The sequence below is a fragment of the Quercus lobata genome, chromosome 7 (assembly GCF_001633185.2).
Source record: "Quercus lobata isolate SW786 chromosome 7, ValleyOak3.0 Primary Assembly, whole genome shotgun sequence".
Lineage (NCBI taxonomy): Eukaryota > Viridiplantae > Streptophyta > Magnoliopsida > Fagales > Fagaceae > Quercus > Quercus lobata.
In genome coordinates, this window is record NC_044910.1 from 13,485,620 (window position 1) to 13,504,914 (window position 19,295).

At 37.2% G+C, this 19,295-nt stretch overlaps 2 protein-coding genes across 2 annotated transcripts; both read right to left on the reverse strand.

Annotated features, from left to right (window-relative positions):
* Window positions 1-2,410: 2,410 nt before the first annotated feature.
* On the reverse strand, window positions 2,411-2,947 carry LOC115951628. Its single transcript, XM_031068796.1, has 2 exons — window positions 2,654-2,947; window positions 2,411-2,581 (listed from the first exon to the last, which is right to left on the reverse strand). The coding sequence occupies exons 1-2, from the start codon at window positions 2,945-2,947 to the stop codon at window positions 2,411-2,413; spliced, it is 465 nt and encodes a 154-aa protein (XP_030924656.1).
* Window positions 2,948-8,625: 5,678 nt separating this feature from the next.
* LOC115951386 (glucan endo-1,3-beta-glucosidase, basic isoform-like) lies at window positions 8,626-11,472 on the reverse strand. Its single transcript, XM_031068603.1, has 2 exons — window positions 11,379-11,472; window positions 8,626-9,781 (listed from the first exon to the last, which is right to left on the reverse strand). Exons 1-2 carry the CDS (start codon window positions 11,470-11,472, stop codon window positions 8,835-8,837), a joined length of 1,041 nt encoding a protein of 346 aa, XP_030924463.1. The 3' UTR covers window positions 8,626-8,834.
* Between the last annotated feature and the right edge of the window lie 7,823 nt (window positions 11,473-19,295).

Sequence of the window (19,295 nt, forward strand, 5' to 3'; positions counted from 1 at the left end):
GAGAATCTGAGCCTCAACGACTTTTTTATGGTTATCCCTTCAGGAGAGACTAGAACGAGTCCCACCCCTGAGCCCCTTTGGTTCGCTGCACCGTCGATGTGTGCCTTCCACTAATTGTGTTCGTGCTGAGAGACTGTGCTGATCAGTTTCTCACCAGCGCTTGGTGATCCCGACACTTCCATTCCTTCTAGGGTGGGTTCCGCAAATTTAGCTACTAGATCGGCGAGGACCTGACCTTTTATGGCGGTGTGAGACATGTATCTAATGTCGAAGGCACCCAGGATCGTTTCCTACTTTGCAATCCTACCTGTGTAGTCGGCACTGCGGAGGACGGATTTCAACAGAAGTTGAGTTAGGACAACTACTGTATGTGCCTGAAAATAGTGGGGGAGCTTCTGCGTGGCTTGTATGACGGCCAAGATAGCTTTTTCGAGGGGGAGATACCGGGTCTCTGCCTCATGCAGCGATTTGCTCACGTAATACATGGGTCGTTGCGTGCCGTTGTCTTCTCGGATTAGCACTAAGCTCACCGCATGAGAGTCTACTGCTATGTAGGTGAATAATACCTCATCGGCATCAGGACTGGACATAATTGGTGGTCGAGCGAGGTATTCCTTGAGCTGTTGGAAAGCTAAAGCACACTCCTCAGTCCACTCGAAGCCCTTCCACTTGTGCAATAGGAGGAAGAAAGGCTTGCATCTGTCCGCTGAGCGGGAGATGAAACAGTTTAAAGCAGCTATCATGCCGGTAAGCTTCTGGACCTCTTTGGGATTCCGAGGAGGCTGCAGGCTATGAATAGCTCTTATCTGGTCAGGGTTAATTTCTATTCCTCTGTGAGTTACCATATAGCCTAAGAATTTTCCTGATCCCACCCCAAATGAACATTTGGATGCGTTCAATCGTAGCTTGTACTTCCTCAGAATTTGAAAGACTTCGCCGAGGTGTCTGATGTGGTCGGCCACCATTTTGCTCTTTACTACCATGTCCTCTATATACACTTCAACGCTTTTACCCATCTGCTGTTCAAACATCCTAGTCATCATCCTTTGATAGGTCGATCCGGCATTCTTCAAGCCGAAGGGCATCACCTTATAATGATAGTTTCCAACTGGGGTAACAAAAGCAGTTTTTTCTTGGTCTTTAGCAGCTAGGGATATCTGATGGTAGCCTTGGAAAGCGTCCAAAAAACTCATTCGGGGGTGTCCGACAGTCGCATCTACCAATCGGTCTATCCGTGGCATTGGGAAAGGATCCTTCGGGCAGACCTTGTTTAAATCCGTGAAGTCTACACAGACCCGCCATTTTCCGCTCTTCTTTTTTACCATGACTATGTTGGCTAACCATTCGGGGTAGAATACTTCCTTGATAGCCCCAACTTTCTTCAATTTTGCAACCTCTTCTCTCACAGCGTTTGCATGTTCTTTTGACGGCCGCCGAGGAGGTTGCTTCTTTGGTGTTATAGCCGGGTTAACATTAAGGTGATGGCATATGAGATCGAGTCAACCCCGGGGGCCTCATAGGGATCCCAGGCGAATACGTCTGCATTCCGTCGAAGAAAATCAATTAACGTTGACTTCTCCTGTGGTGGTAATTCCGAGCCGATCTGAAAAAACCTCTCAGGGTCTGATCCGACGAGTACTTTCTCCAGCTCCTCACAGCTCACCTCCATGGCTGGTCCTCCACCACCCGCAGTTGGGACCGGGGTCATTAATTGCTATAAGACGTTCTCGGCTGAAATGGAAGGTTCACTATTTGGTCGTCGTGAAATTGCCGATACCATGCATTGCCTAGCCATTCCTTGGTTCCCTATTATTTCTTTGACTTGACCTCCTGACGGATACTTCACCTTTTGGTGCAAGGTTGATGGCACAGCCCCTAGTGCATGAAGCCACGGCCGGGCCATGATAGCTGTGTAGGGGGAGTATGTATCTACGACAATGAAGTTCACCTCTACCACGTCTGAGTCTGTTTGCATAGGCAGCCTAATCATGCCTTTCGGGGTGACGATTTTTCCTTCAAAGCTGACCAGAGGGGAATCATATGGCGACAGGTCTTCTGGCTTCAAGTTTAACCCCTTATACAAATCAGGGTACATTACCTCCACGGCACTGCCTTGATCAACTAACACCCTTTTCACGTCATAACCTCCAATTCTGAGCGTGACGACTAGGGCATCGTCGTAGGGTTAAAGGGTTCCGTGCTTGTCCTCCTCCGAGAATCCGATTAAGGGCGTGGCACTCACTCTGGCTCTCTTGAATTCCCTTTCGTCCGGCTCAGTCGGGTACTTGCCCACTGACATTACTCTGAAAGGGTAGGAACCGGTCCTTCCAGGTGCGGCAAGAATGGCATTTATTGTGCCAATGGGTGGCCTCAATGTGCCTTGTCTGGTTTCGATATTTGACTGTTCCTGTCATCCTTCAGGGCGGTGCAACAGATGCCTCAACTTCCTTTCTCGAACAAGCCGATCCAAATGGTTTTTCAGATTCCTACAATCATCAGTGGTGTGACCTGGCTCCTGGTGGTACGTGCAGTACAGATTCTGATTACGTTTTGTGGGGTCACCTGCCATCCTGTTCGGCCACTGAAAGAAAGGTTCGCACTTCACCTTCTCTAGGATCTTATGCAATGGTTCTCAAAACACAGTATGGACTACCTGAATCCCAGTAGGTCCGGATTGTTCCGCGTAGTCTCTTTTCTGTCTGTTACTGTTATTAAAGCGGTCCGACCTGAAGTCCCTCCTCTCCTGAGGGACAACCTTCGCTTTACCCTTCCCCATCTGCTGGTTCTCCTCGACCCTTTTGTACTTGTCAATTTTGTCCATGAGTTGGCGCATGCTGGTGACCGGCTTCCCAGTGAGGGACTTTCTTAAGCCATGTTCTGTCGGCAAGCCCCTTTTGAACGTACTAATGGCGACGTCGCCGTAATTTCCTTCTATCTCATTATACATTTCCTAGTACCTGTTCGAGTAGGCCTTCAGCGTCTCTCCTTCCCGCATGGACAAGGATAGAAGGGAATCGAGGGGTCAAAGGACTCTAGTGCTGGTGATGAAGCGGGAACCAAAAGCCTGTGTCAGCTGTTTAAAGGAATCTATGGAATTTGGCTGGAGGGCATCAAACCATCTCATCGCCATGGGTCCCAAGCTAGACGGAAACACCTTACACATTAACGCCTCATCCCTGGAGTGGACGGCCATCCTCTAATTAAATTGGCTTACATGCTCTACTGGGTCAGTCCGACCATTGTATATGGCAAAGGTTGGTTGATGGAACCGCCGAGGAAGCACTGCCCTCTCTATTCTACGCGTGAACAGCGACTGGGAGATGCGATCCAGGGCCTTGCTCATGGCATCGTTGGCCAGGCCTTGGTAAGATGGGCTTTTGTGGCTGCGTTTTCGAGGCCGCTCTTCCTCATAGGAAAAAGCCTCGCTCGGAGGGGTTCTTAATCTTCGCCTGTATTCGTTATCCTCATTATTGCTAGTGTACGAGCCAGGTGAAGGATGTTTTTGCTGCGCTTGGCGCAGCTTCTTCTTCAAATCATCAATCTCTTGTTGTAGAGCCTTTCGATTGTTTTGCTTATGAGATGCATGATCCTTCCCTTTTGAGCGGCTTCTACTTGTGTGAGAGGTGTTCACACTGCCCTCTCGTTGATTATCTTGGTCCTTCTCTCGTTTGAGATTCAAAAAATTGTCCTGCCGTTGGGAATCTGCAAGTCCGGTTTGGCGCAGACTTGATCCTTCCATTTCTTACTGTTTCACTTGTCGAGACGCAAGTTCTTCCCACAGACGGCGCCAATTGTAGGGGCGGTTTTTAGGGCCCAGGCCTAGCAAGTAAGTGGTTCTGGCCCAAAAGTCCCTAGACAATGAATTTGTAGAGAGTGGGTTACAGAACTAGGGCTGGACGAAGTGAACGTCAGTTAGATGTATGCCATGAAACAGACTGAACATGAGAATATTCCATTTAAGTTCACAGGATATCGGTCTGAGGAGACGTATAAGTGCACCTCTTGCTCTGGTTACAGACTACAGAATTCTTTCACCTCTCTCTCTCTCTTTTTCCTCAATCCTCCGATCCCTTCTGCATGGAGATCTCCTTCTCTTATATAGTCTCCTTCATTTGATAAGGACCTTACACTTGTTAACCATCTGGACCTTTACTTGAGTGCCTGTCCCATCGGATATCCACCTTATCTTTCTGTGAGTTGCACTGGCCAATGTAACACTGTTCGCCTGTTTTCTCCACATTAATGCGGCTGAAAAAGTAGCTTCCTTGCATTTAATACGGCAGTTGTGGCTTCTCTTTGGGCGTCTTACCTTTTCCTTTTTCCTGCTGTGTATGGCTCCATCCTACTACCCACGCTTGTCTGGGATGGTTCTTCACTGTGGAGAGGGCGCACATTGGGCATATATTTGTGTGTCTGAGAAGACATTCCTCCTCGAACGTCTTTTAAAACAAACTGGGCTCCACAGGATTGGGCCATGAGTTTTACCTTTGGGTCGTGGTTAGGCCCCGTGCGGGGCCCAAGGCCTATGGTTGACTTTGGGAATTTTACCCCTACAGGAACCAAATACAAAATAAACACCTTTATTTAAACCAAGCAAGTTAATTTTGTACTGGAGGCCATTTCAATTTTTTATTATTGTTTATTTTAGATGAGGTCATTTTCGGTTTGGTCAAAGAAATAACACATTTCAGTGTTGATTAATATAAGAGTTACCTCTCTCTCTCTCTCTCTCTCTCTCTCTCTCTATATATATATATATATATGAAATTAAACGTAACAATAGTTTTTTTTTTCACTTACATAAATAAAACAAATAATTTTAATAATATATATACTATATTTCTCTATTGCCCCAATAGAGTCGAAATGACTTTGGTATGACTAGTATTTAGGATAGGCACAAAATACCATGTATTTTTGGCCAAATGTGGGGTTATTGGGACTTGAGTGAACTTGATGTAACCCGCAAGTGGGCTTTGTCAATAACCCTCACTTTTCAAGTTTTTTTAATAAAAGACCTCATTTGAGAGAGTATGAGATTCTGTCATATGACACATTTTTTGCAAAGATAATTAAAATACCCTCAAGTGCCACATCGGAGATAAGAAGAAATTAAATATTGACTTTTTATTTCATTTAGTTTAGTATTTCAAGATATTTTTTAATTAAAAAATAAATATTATTTATTTCTTTTAGTTCAATTTTCAATACTCTTTGCATTTCAATTCACCATTTTCACCTCTTGCACATCTACTCCTTTATATATACCTACCCATAGCCCTTCATGTCATCTCATGTCAAATACACAGTTACAAAGAAGCCAAAAACAATGTCATTTACCTTCAATCTTTCAATGACACTTACCTACCTCCAACATTACTGTCCTATCTAATCCTAACCTGTATGAGTTGACTACAACCAAAGAAGAGGGCACGCATTTTATATTGCATGACAACAACAATTATGATTTTAATGTTAAGATTGGACATTATGGACTTGTGGGTTTTGTAAAGACTGTGATTGACTGTGGGTGTTTGAGATGTGTATTTTGTTTTAGAATTAAGGAAAAAGAGGAAGACACATTTTATATAAACTTTTATTTTACAATATTCCTCTAAAGTTGCTTTTTTTTTTTTAAAAAAAATTCTCATTACTTGAACTGAATAATTATAATAGATAATATATATTACTGACATATCTGTCATTATCATGCTAAACAAATATCAAGATGATTAAAAATTATTTTCTCTATAAGTTTTTAAAATATTCGTAATTATGATTTTATTATGCTTTATAAACAAACTAAAAACATGACTAGAATTGGATATACAATACACAAGAATAGAGAGTCCATGTTACCAATTTTTTGGTTTGCTAGGATTATCTCTCGTGTCATACATATTAAATGTTCCAATAATGTTGCATACCCAACTAATTTCACAATTTTTTTTACAACTTTTGAGGTGATAGGTTATGATTAATATAATTTCATATAGAAACATAATTGGCTTTACTTTATTGTATATTAATCATTACCTATCACTTAAACTATTGTAGAATTTTTTGTGATCTCCGCTTATCAAAATTGTTCAAGCAATACATGCAGGGGCAGAGCCACGTAGTGGCTTGGGGGGGGGGGGGGGCAGGCCCCTGCAAAAAAAAAAAAAAAAATTCCATTAGAGTAGGTAGAAAAAAAATATTGGGGCCCCCCAACATTGGACAGCCGGCCCCCCCCATGCCTAATTCTCAACTATTCTCCCAAGCCCAGCTTTAGTTTTAGGCCTTATCACCTTATATACTCCAAATAAAACAAGCTGGCCCGCTCAAGTCCAAACACTAAAAACAAAACTTTACTTTCTCTTCATCTCAAAAAATCCATCCACTAACCCACGGAATCCCTTTCTTTACTTCTTATTCTTTTGTTTTGTCTTCTTTGATACACTTTCATTTGCACCGGTGCCATTGCCCACCTACCAACCCCCAAAACTCCAGTCCTCTGTACTCACAGTCTGAGGAAAAAAAAAATCTTGACCAATTTTTTCTTTCTTCATCAGCTTTAGTTTTGGAACTTGGTAACTGATGAGTTTTCTTCTCTTTCTTAAGCATTAGACATTCATCTTTTTTTAGTGTCTTTTTTTTATTTTCTCAACTATCTATACCTAAATATTCACATGCTCTTTATATTTTCATAGATTTTTAGAGAAATACATGATTGAAGGCATGGGGAGATTGTTTGTGATGGGTCTTGAAGGGAAGATCTAAAGTTGGAGGCAGTCAGGCAGAGGCAGTAGGCATTACCACACGGGTGACCCATCTTTGCACTTTGTGAAGACAAATTTTCTAAGGTAAAATTGTTTTGATTTATTACCAATTTTTGATTAGTTAGATATCATGTGGTTGTGGATGTGGCCATGGGTGTTGTTCAATTGTTTGGTTTATGTTGTGTACCAATACTTATGTGTTTAATTTTTGTTTTTGTTTGAGTGGTTATTATTAATTAAAGTCGTATTAAAAATAGGTTGTATGCTTAAATTATAGTTGAAATTTTGTTTTTTATTGAGTATGAATAACATCCATATAACTGAGTAAAAATTTCTAATTAAAATTTTATTTTTAAACTTCTTTTCAGGTTAATTTTTGAGTCATATTCTTAAAGCTAAAATAATTATGAGCAAAGGAAAAATAATTGATGCATTCTTCAAGAAAAAAGATTTTAGCAATTCAGAAATTAGGACACCTGTGGCTGTAGAAACAAATGTTGATACTTCGATGCCTGATGAACACCCTAACCCCTCCAAATGTTCAAGAATTCAATCTGAAGAGATAGATATATCGTGATCTAGGATCACGTAAACAAATATGTGAATTCCCTATTAACAAACAAGATGAAATCCGATGAGCTTATCTCAAAGAAGGTCCATATCAATCTAAAAATATAGACTATCCATACAACGATGATACTCATCATCGTTGATTTCAACTTTGATGGTTCGAATCGGCCCCTCCATGTAAAAATTCCTAGCTGCGCCCCTGAATACATGGAATATGTATGGTTTATGAGAATTTATAAAGTGATCTTATAGAGGTTTTACTTTGTAAAAAAGTCTAGGGACAATTTTTGCCACAACTCTTGAGCGGTTGACTGTACTTGTAAAGAAAAGGTGGTGGATGTATTACCACTCATAGTCGACCACACATCAAATTGTGGCAAATGGTGTGCTTTCAGAAGAATTATTTACTTTGACTAATTTTGATTTAGGAGCCTAATGTATAATGTGCAAAAGAAGTGAGAGAGAGAGGGAGAGAGAAAGAGGGACCTATTATGTCTAGGCTAGCCATCCGCATCACAAACATTAGCATTAAGGACATCGCTTAAGGGCTGTTCTCAGTTGAATAAGACTTAGCCACTGACAAAAACATAGAAGAGAAACGTAGACTAAGAGCTTGGATTGAAAGCAATTATGCTTCCAATACTATTTTTATAGAGAGAGATGCTTTGTGCTTGAGATTGAGATTTTTGAGTGACTATAGCTAGTCAATCACTCCATGGAAATTAAGTAACACAAAATTATCTATGGCAATCAAGTGCATCACTTAAAGCTCGTCTAACTAGTTGTTATTTTGGATTTTTTCTTTCCTCTAGAAAATGTTAGGCTTCTCTACCTTGCTATTTGAGAATGTTTATATATTGAAATGACCTATCTAATCATAACTGGTTGCCTTTCTACGAGGTCATTATGGGTAACAGAAGCACTAATATTAGTTCTTGTGTGATAGTTGCAATAGGATTTGAAATTTACAGCATTTACTCTATGGTGATTGTTCATTCTCATCAAGTCAAGAAGCCAACAAGTTTCTTTTTAACATAGGTAGAAATTCAAATCCCTTATAAAATAATAAGAGATTTTACTAATTGAGTTCAATGTTAGAATTCGCGTATCACTAACATTTTGATTTTGAGATTTTCAACTTGCATATGCTATGATATTAACTAAGGTACGCAAATAGTTCATCTTATGTTATGAAAATACTTATATTTCTAGCCCCAACCAAAAAAAAAAAAAAAACTAGCCAATTTAACAAGCAATGAAATAATATTTTGTAGATAACTAGATATCCAGTACATCAATGAAACATGCCTAAACATTACATTAGATGTAAATGATTCTTAATAATATTACAACAAAGATATTGCCACTCTTATTTATTGTCTGCGAGGTGATTACTTCTTATTTATTGTGAGTTAGCAAAAACTCTTAATTATTATGATAATAATTGTTATGCACCATAATAAGTTGCTCTTATTCCTTGATGCACTTAATAAAACCCTCTTCTTAACTGAAATTGACTTTGAACTTGGGCTGTTTGTTTGGAGAAAAGAGCCCCCAGTGTTTCTCATACTCTGGAGTCTTGTTGTTCTCATCAAACATGGCAAACACATAAGTTTCAATAGGCCTTCCGGGCTTCTTTGGTGTCCCTCCCTTCACATGTTGAACCAAATTTGTAATGTAAGTTCTTTCATTATCAAGTGTTGTTGCTGTTCCACCAGCTGAAGGCCAACCACTCTCTGATATAACAATCACCAACGATCCCCCGCCGGCCTTCTCTAAAGCTGAGTAAACAGTGTCAAGAATGGCATCGAAAAGGTTGCGATAACTTAGTGGGGGATCACTCACAACAGGTGAAGGAGCTGTGAAAAGAGCATAGTCAAGACGAATGTCTTTGGTGTTACCAATGTAACTAAAATAAGGGTACAAGTTAACAAGCAATGGAGACCTATTGTTCACTAAGAAGCGAATGACAGGATCAAGAATTGGCCTATAATCGGCTCTAAATGAGCCTTTTGATGGAGGGAAAGATTCTGATGAAAGGACTCCAGTGTCAATGGCAGTGGAAACTTTGATTTTGTTCCCTAGTCCAGCCCTAGAAATTGCGTTTTGAATGTTTTGCATAGCAGGGACAAGGAATCGTGCAAATGAATCTGAAGGCTTTACTTCATTTCCTACTACAATGTATTTGAATCTGACATTACCAAAGTTTCTCACATTGTTTTGGACCCAAGCATTTGCATTGTTTTGGCTTGAAGCAATCTCTTGAAGCTTATCATTTGAAAGGCCTAGCATGAGCTCAATGTTGGAGCCTCCAAGGGCTCGGAGAGCATTTTGGTTTGGATCATAGAGCCTCATTCTTTGGATGTTGTTTTGTCTATAGAGAGCTACAACTTCTGTTGGTGGTGGTAGATTGTTACCCAGCATTCCATAACAAACACCAACTTGGGCACCTGCATTAGATTAGACAATAAGTCAATGGTTTTACATACATAAATATGATTATGCTTGATCTCAGTTAGGGACTCAAGGTAGGAATGTTATAAATGTGTTGGAAGTGAAAGATTCATTGGATTTGTAGGTTGGCACATATTATATTAAAAGTGAAAGATTCATTGGATAATAAGACTGATGTTAGTGATATTATCATATTACCTATAAGACTTACAAACTAACATGTCACTAATTAAAAAAAAAAAATTTAAATATTCTTTAATTTAGTTGTTAAAATCCACTAATCATGATAACATGTAAACTTTCTGTAGTGAAATATGGAGTAGCTTAGCATTTTCTGCAAGATATTCTATAGGATTAAGTAATCATGGAAATTAACATTTTTTCAGCTAATTGTTTCCACCACCATGAATTGGCTATTTTGTCTTCTAACTTCACAGTTGATCTTGTAGAGGCTATGACTACAAGCATGTAAAGTTGTAATGCATTTTGTTAAGTCTCTTAGTGACGCAGAATGGAATATTCCATGAATCCACAAGGAATAACTAGAATTCAACCGAAAGAAAGGAGAAAAACCTTTTTGAAATTTTTATTCATAAAATTCTGACCTGAATTTTTGTTTACATATTACATATTACAAGCCTATTTAAAGGTTCAAGAAAACATGCTTTTTTAAAGTAAAAATATTCTTAAACATATCCTAATTAATAAAATATTATAATATGATTCTATTTTGATTAACAATCTCTTAAAAACACCTAAAATCAAGAAAATAAAATCCTCTATACTAAAATAGTGAAAATTACATAGAAATTCAAAAACTAAGAGACGATAAAAATTAAACCACATATCTTGTCCGATATCATTTAGTAAAATTTCTTAATTCTATATATACATGATTCTATATATACATCCTCTCCCTTCTTTCTCATCCCATTATTGAGAGAGAGAGAGAGAGAGAGAGAGAGAACCATAACCAAACAAAACAAATATAATGAAGAAAGAAGCGCCCCCCTTCTCCCAGCTAAATACAACTATAGAGTGGCTAGTTGTTGTGGCTCATTTAAAGAGAAGTAATTCGTTGATATCTTTTTATTTAGGTGCCCACTCTAACTACAACTATAGAGTGGCGCTTAAATTAAATGTTTATGAGTACATTCTATAGGCTATTACTTTTGGCGAGCATGCAACGTGAATGTGCTTCAATTCCAAAAATGACATGATGACCAAGATAGATTTGTGGAGATAGGACTAAGGTTGGTTCAATCAAACTTGGCTCAAAGGAAAATCTAGAGCCTAGAGGGCAACATTAATTGAGTTGGAAGCCCTTTAACATTGGCAGTTTCTACTTTCTACTTCTATAGTTCTAGGGATAGTAATATTTGGTGTCTTAATAAGTATAGTTACTATTCCATAGATCCTGACCCTCTCACAACAACATGGAACCCACGTGGGTACAAGAGGTCAGGCAGTACACTGTGGATGTGTGACAATATCACAGCTCCTCAACCTTGGGTTAAGACACAAAAGCATTTGATTTGGGCTGTAAAAGACTTTAAAATCATGTATCAGACAGAGAGAGAGAGAGAGAGAGACCTGTTGTGCCTAGGGTAGCCATTAGCAGCCCAAGCACCAGCATTATTGTGGAAATCATGGAAGGACTTTTACCAGCATGACCGGATTTAGCCATTGAGAAAACTATGGAAGGAATAGGAAACAAAAAGCTAAGATAGCCAACTATGACTTATAACATTGTTTAGCTGCCCTTTTATAGAGTGAGAGATATAGATGGATGCTTGTACTATATATTTTTTTGAGTGACTATATCCACATTCTAAAATTTTCGTTGGTCAAGCACTCTACGTGGACCAAGCTGTACACAATCCAACTTGCATCAGTCAAGGCACATCTAAGTCTAACTGCTCATTAATAATTGTGGAAATTTCTCCCCACCTTTGAATTGTCTTCAATTTTTCAATGTCCCACTGTGTTTTGTTTTATTTGAAACAACCACTCTTATTGGTTGCCTTCCTAGGAAATTTACATGTTTATGAAGGATGCATAGGGCTTTCCAATTGGATGGTATTTGAAATTGATATTAGTTTCATTAATTTACTTGTCCATAAAACTAATATTAATTTGGAATTTTATTGATTAAATTTTTTGGGACAAATCTTTTTTTTTTTTGGTTTCTAAGCAAAAAGGCCTTAATAGAGGGGACCTTCTTTCATTTGGGGGTCTTAGACAATTGCCTCAATCTCCTTTGAGCCAGCTTGGGATTATTATACTTTTAACAAGGACATGAGTTGAATAGTGGTGATGAACATACCTCCCTCTTCCTTAAGCAATGGGGTGTATATATAAGTTTATTTATTTATTACTATTATTTTTTAAGGGTTGGTGTCCACTTCCCCTCCAGTTGATTAAAAGGAAGGATTTGTAAGGTGCTTGTCCAGGTTGTATGGTGGATTTAATGCAGAAGGAGTGGTCGAAGGTTAAAGTATTAAATGTCAATTTGACGTGTAGATTTTTCTTCGACACTTATATCGAGTTCGATAGGAGTTCTGGCTACGGGCTCTTGAAGTCCTTAGCAGTATAATGGTTAAAATTTAATTTAGTTCCCTTAACTAATACTTCAATTGTTAAATTACTCTCTAAAGTTTAATTTTTGTCAATTTAATCCCTAAGTTTGTTGTTTCGTTGATTTCATTTAGTAACTTAATTTGGTGGCTGCAAAAGATTATTGAAAAGTTTGTAAGGAAATTTGGGGATGAGCTGTCTAATGTTGCTACACAAAATCTTTCCTATGGTGGTATTTGGTAAGTGGGATTGGAGAAATCTGACAAAGAACATTTTGGTTTTGTGATGGTTAGCAGGATTTTGTTGAATACAATTTTATTTGTAGTGAGTACTTTTTAGTCTTCATATATGAAGAAAATTCAAATTTCCAGTTTCTTGTATTTGATAAGACTACTACTGAAATTCAATATCCAACAACCAAGAATTGTAAATTGGAAATTAGTCAATATGATCATTTTGTCCAAATTTGTAATTAGTAGATGATATCATTCAAACATTTTTTTAAAAATTAAAAATCTAGTTGAAAGCATTTATGAGATTCCTAATTTAATAGATCTTTTTTTTTTTTTTGTACAAAATAAAAATTCTACTCTAATCTAATTTAAATGTATATAATCATGTGAAGCTCCTACTTGGAAATTTGAACCTTAAATGTTGCCTCCTCACACCGCACAACTTAATTTACTAACAGATTTGGATAGATCATAGGACTAGGCTTTATTGACTCATTTTGAAAAAGTATGCGATTAAATTGGCAAAAATTAAACTAGAAGGGCTCATTTGTCATTTGACAATTGAAGTAAAAGTCAATAGACTAAATTTTAGTAATTTTGTAACAATAAAAATATCTTCTTCCTTTTTTTGTTTTTGGTTAAAAAAAAAAATGCATTGAAACGTACATCACTCTCAATATATAGTAAGATACGCTTCTAGAAATTTGAATAAAATCATGGAATAGTAGAAGTGAAATGACCATAAAGGGTGTGAAAATTATTTGATGCATCATCGCACTTGGTTATCTTATTTTCTTAAAGGTGTGTCAAAAAATAACTTTAAACAATAATATAAGTTGTTATTTGATGAAACATTTTTTTTCTCACCTTTAAGTAAATAAGTTGGAGTAGTGCATTTCACTAGCTTATTTATTGTCAACTTATTTTTCTAAAATGTGAGATAAAAATCAATTACTTTATTTCTTGTTTAAAATCGATTTTTTGTCACACATTTAAGCAAATAAACTAATTACAAATAATATGACTAAATGCACATAGAATCCTACACCTTGTGCATTTACAAAGTTATTTATGGTGTCATTGCTTGCAATTTGGAATAAAGTCAATATTTGTCACATTTCTAGGCAAATAAACTGTCCAAACGCACATAAAATCCTACACCAATGGTGTTTACAAAGTTACTTATGGTGTCATTGCTTGCAATTTGGAAGTCAATATTTGTAACGCTTTTAAGCCAATAAACTAACCAAGCGCACAAAAAATCCTATACTGGTGTTTACAAATTTACTTCGGGTGTCGTTGCTTGCAATTTGGTAATTGCATAGGATTCAGATTACCTAAGTTTTTTTTTTTTTTGGAATAATTTGATAGTTGAGAGTGGAGCAACTTGAACTCTATATATTTCTGTTAAAAATACCAAAATGTGCTAATCAGTTCAACTACAAATTCCTGGCCCAAGTTGTTAATATTGTAAAATACAATGGAAAAGTATTTCCATGAGGCATTTCAATGCATGTGCACAAAATATACAATTAAAAAATAAAGACAGTGAATATGTGCTACAGAATTGAAGGAGGTGGCTAAGAAGTGGAGACCAACCCACATGAGACGAGGCTCTAGACCTGCCAAATTTTCTCATTGACATTTCAAAACAAATTATGCTAATACTGACAAGTGACAATCACCAAAGAGAATGCTAGTGACATAAAATATCAGAAAAAGAGGTCCTTATCTGTAAGGCAAAATGATGAGGCATTTCAATGTGCACAAAATATATAATTAAAAAATAAAGACATTGAATATGTGCTACAGAATTGAAGGAGGTGGCTAAAAAAGTGGAGACCAACCCACATGAGACGAGGCTCTAGACCTGCCAAATTTTCTCATTGACATTTCAAAACAAATTATGCTAATACTGACAAGTGACAATCACGAAAGAGAATGCTAGTGACATAAAATATCAGAAAAAGAGGTCCTTATCTGTAAGGCAAAATGATGAGGCATTTCAATGTGCACAAATGGTGCTAATACTGACATGTGACAATCACCAAAGAGAATGCTAGTGACCCAATATATCAGAAAAAGAGGTCCGTATCTTATCTGTGAAGAGCATTTGGAAGTTAGTAATCCTTAATGTACTGTAATGTGGAAAATCGAGATTTCAATAGTTGTTTGTGTCCAAACTCCAAACAACATGACCTCTTTCCTTAGAGGCGTGCGATGTAGCTGATTTTATCAAGATTAGTAAACCTTGACTTCTGGCTGCTGGACTCGGTGTGCTCAATAGGTCAATAGGTGACAACCGCAAATTCATGCGGTGACTAGGGGAAGAAGGGAGCCACCTCCAAAAATTGATGGGACTAATTCGGTTATTACATTCTAGCCTCTTCCTAAATATGAACTTGTGTATTCAAAGATATTCCAAAGAAAGATTAGTTGCAAACTTAGTTATAGATAATAACTACAATTCTTACTAAAAAAGTTAACATGAGTACATATTTTGAATATCTAACTGATTGATTGCATGATATTTATGTTATTAAAATACATGTCAAATTTCATGTCAATCGAATGTTATTTACTATTTAATCCATAAATTAATTTTTTATGCATAATTTTAAACAACAAAAATTTGAAATTTAAACATTTGATTGATGAGATAACTATTGTTCTTTGTTCTTTTGAAAATTTTATAAGTATGGAAGATATAAGAAGAAAATATAAAATAATGGTAGATTTATCAAAATTCATATCCAATAAAAAAAATATTGAATAGAGTTGTAGTTATTGGCAACTTTGTTCTTTTCTTATTTTGTGATAATGGGAGGGAAAAAGAGAGAGCAAAGATATGATAGTTTATGTGGTTTGGCCATGCAATTTGTAATTGTTGCTTCTTATGATGAATTCATTATTAACAAAATTATATAACAGCTATACTATAATATATGTACTACATTTTCTAAAATATATTACATAAAACATTATAGGGTAAACTACGTATTTAATCCTTGACCTTTTCGATGTATTTCCATTTAGTCCTTAACATTTCAAAAGTGTCAATTTAGTCCCTAACATTTTGGTACTGTATCAAATTAGTCATAACCATTAAGTGATGGATGAAAAATGTTGATGTGGCTAACGACTAAAATAAAAAAATAATTTGTATATCAACTCAGATGCCATGTGCACTTCTAACATGGATTAAACTTAAAAAATAAAAAATACAATTAAAACACAAAAAAAAAAAAAAACAAAAAACAAAACCCAGCTTAAGGAAGATGGCAAATTATGATAAAATCCTAAAGAATCACGATCCCAAAATCTATGTGGGGGGTATTTGTTGCTAAGGTTAAATTGCCGATGGGGAAGGGGACATAGGGTTTGTACTCATCGCCAGGGTTTGTACTCACCTTGAAGCAACTCGCGTCTTCTAGTGATATGGTCATGAGCCGCTAGGATTTTCTAGCAGAATTGGAGGAATTCGAGATCGGTTTCACCGGGTTTAGGTTGGATGGGGCTGGATTTGGCCACACTTGTTAGATTTGGCTCCATTGAGATTTCAGACTTGAGAGCTCCGATCTGTTGGAATTTAAATCAAGCACTTCACTGATTAAAAACAAAACTAGATAATGTTTACCTCTTGCACGTGATGAAAATTTTGGGATTATTATTATTATTATTATTATTTGGTTATAGAATTGGTGAACAATTTGGTTTTGAAAGGTCTAGGATGAACGAATTCACCTTACAAGCTAAAGTGGATGTTAGCATGATTTGGTCAATTTAATGCTGGGTTTTACTCAGTTTACCTTCTTGTTGATAAGGTGATTGTGACAACAAAGCACAACGACGATGAATAGTATATCTCCAAGCTGGTGGTTCTTTCATTGTGATAAGGGATGTTAATGGAGACAAACTTAGTAGGGGTAATATGGCCAAAATTGGGAATTAACCCTGTTTGCCAAACAATATAATTAGTAAGCACTGTTTCAAAACTATATTTTTTACTAACATCTCGAGTTTCTAAAACTCGATTTAGGGGTTATAAATCAAGTCTCAAAGACTCAATTTCAGTGTTCTGATCACATCTGATTTGGCGTATTTTCCACGTGGCGTCCACTTGGAAATCGAGTCTCTAAGACTCGATTTATAAGTCAAAAGAAATTTAGGTCTAATTCTGTACACACCACTCCAAGAAATACCCAAAAATAAATTTAAGAAATCACCACCAACCATTCAAAAGATAGCCATCAAAACCACCACCAGCCACCACCAAAGATTCAAAAAACCGCCACCAACTACCCAAAAAAAACCACCAACCACCCAAAAAACAACCACCAACAACCCAAAAATCCATATTAGAAAGGCAAAAGTACCCACAAAACTAGATCAAAAACCTGAAAAGAAAACCCACGAACAAAGAATCTAATAGAAAAATCCAACAACCCAGCAAATCTAGTAGTGGCAAGGTTAGAACAGTCACCAGTAAGATCAAAGTAGCCAGCCAAAACCCAAGCCCCTGCTCAGCATCTAGATCCCGATGGATTTTGTGAGAGAGATGAGAGGAAGGAGGAGGTCCGGAGTCTGTGGGTGGCGTTGTTGGAGGGTGGCACCGGTCTGTGGGTAGCGTCGCTGATGGGTGGCACCGGTGGGTTTTGGGAGAGATGGAATGGTGGGTGAGAGAAGGAATGGTTGGTGGTGATTTCTTAAATTTTTTTGTTTTGGGTATGTCTAGGAATGGTGTGTACAGACTTAGACCAAAAAATAAAATTTTGGATTATAAATCGAGTCTTAGAGACTCGATTTTCAAGTGGACGCCATATGGAAAATACGCCAAATCAGATGTAATCAGAACACTAAAATCAAGTCTTTGAGACTCAATTTATAACTCCTAAATCAAGTTTTAGAAACTCGAAATGTTAATAAAAAATATAATTTTGAAACAATGCACTAACTATATAGTTGGGAAATTGGGATTAATGGCCAATTTTGGCCGGTAATATAAAATCAGTTATGATTTATGAGGCAAGGCAGGTGCTTCAACAGCAATAACGTTGATTCTAGTTCCAGATCCAAAAAGCTTACTTGTACCAAATTATAATCTTTTCTTTACTTGATCGATTTGGTGTCTTCATTAAGCTAGGTTTTATTTTTAATTTTTAAGTTTAATCCATGTCAATAGTACATGTGGCATCTAAGTTGACATAAAAATTATTTTTTATTTTGGTCGTTAGCCACATCAACATTTTTCATCCATCACTTAATGATTGGGACTAATTTGACACAATATCAAAAGGTTAGGGACTAAATTGACACATTCGAAACATTAAGGATTAAATTGAAAAACACCAAAATGGTTGGGGACTAAATTTGTAGTTTACCCAATATTATAACATTACCCATGCATCGCACAGACAACTTACTAGTTTTTAATAATGTATAGAGGTGAGATTGAAAATAATACCTAATGAATTCTATTTAACTCCCCTTATTAAAGGCTTCTTCTTCTAATTTTGTTTATATATTCTTTATTAAGCCATTAGATGGAATTTACTTTTTGTTTCATATATTGTGTAATTTAATATCTATCATTAACTATCTTCAAAGAATTGACTTAATAGTTCCTAAAGCCTTACGATATCCATGAGATCTTAAGTTCAAAATCTCTTGCAAGAATCTTGGGGCCATCCCATGAGATTTCTTCATGTAATATAAAAAAACGTACATCACTCTCAATAATACGAGACTTAGGATCCGTTTGGATACTGCTTATTTTTTTGAAAATTGAAAACTAAAAACACTGTAATGCACGAGACCCACTGGACAGCCATAGAATGCACTTCTCAACACACACACACACACACACAAAAGCCAAATGCAAGACGCTGGCATTATAAGTTGTATCCAAACGCAAGACGCTGGCGTTATGTTTAGTTGTTTGGATTTTGGAAAAGATGGAAAAAAGAGAGTGAAAAATAGATGAGAAAATGAGTGGGAATGCTATTTGGTTAGGAGGGGGAGGGGTAGAGAAAAGTGGTGGGGTCCGACTATTTTCTTAATGAGCTCACCAAAATTCAATCTTCCCAAAATGGGAGAAAATTGGAGAGAAAAGGGGGAAGGTGTGTGTTGGACAAAATTACCCTTCCTTACCTGTGGGGATGCAAGCCCAAATACATATTGGGCCTTAGGCCTTGTCCGAGGAGGCATAATGGTTTGAGAATAGATCAACAGTGAGGAAGGAGTAAGACTTTGAGCTTCACGAGCAAGCTATGGCTGTAAAGTCTGAGAGAGGTAGGTCGAGGAGGAGTATCTTCTCAATTAAACAAAGAAGGGGTCAGAAAATGAGTTCTATTATCCAGAGTGATGTTCCAGGGAGTTTTGTTGATAAGGATATGCACTGTGAATGTACGGACAAAATGGGAGCTAAGAAATATCTAAGAAAAAGCTACTACCGCCACATTGAATGCTTTGAGCTAACTCTCTAGCCGCATTTATGTGGAGAAGACCCCTGAACAGTGCTGCCTTAGTCGTCCCAACTTACAGAGGGCCTGTGAGGGTGTCCGATGGGATAAGCACTCAAGTGATGGCTTAGATGATCAATAAGTGGAGGGCCAAGATCGTCTAAAGAGAACCATATAAGGTAAGAAACCTTCCATGGAGAAGGGATCGAGAATTAGAGAGAGAAACAATGTAGCAATCA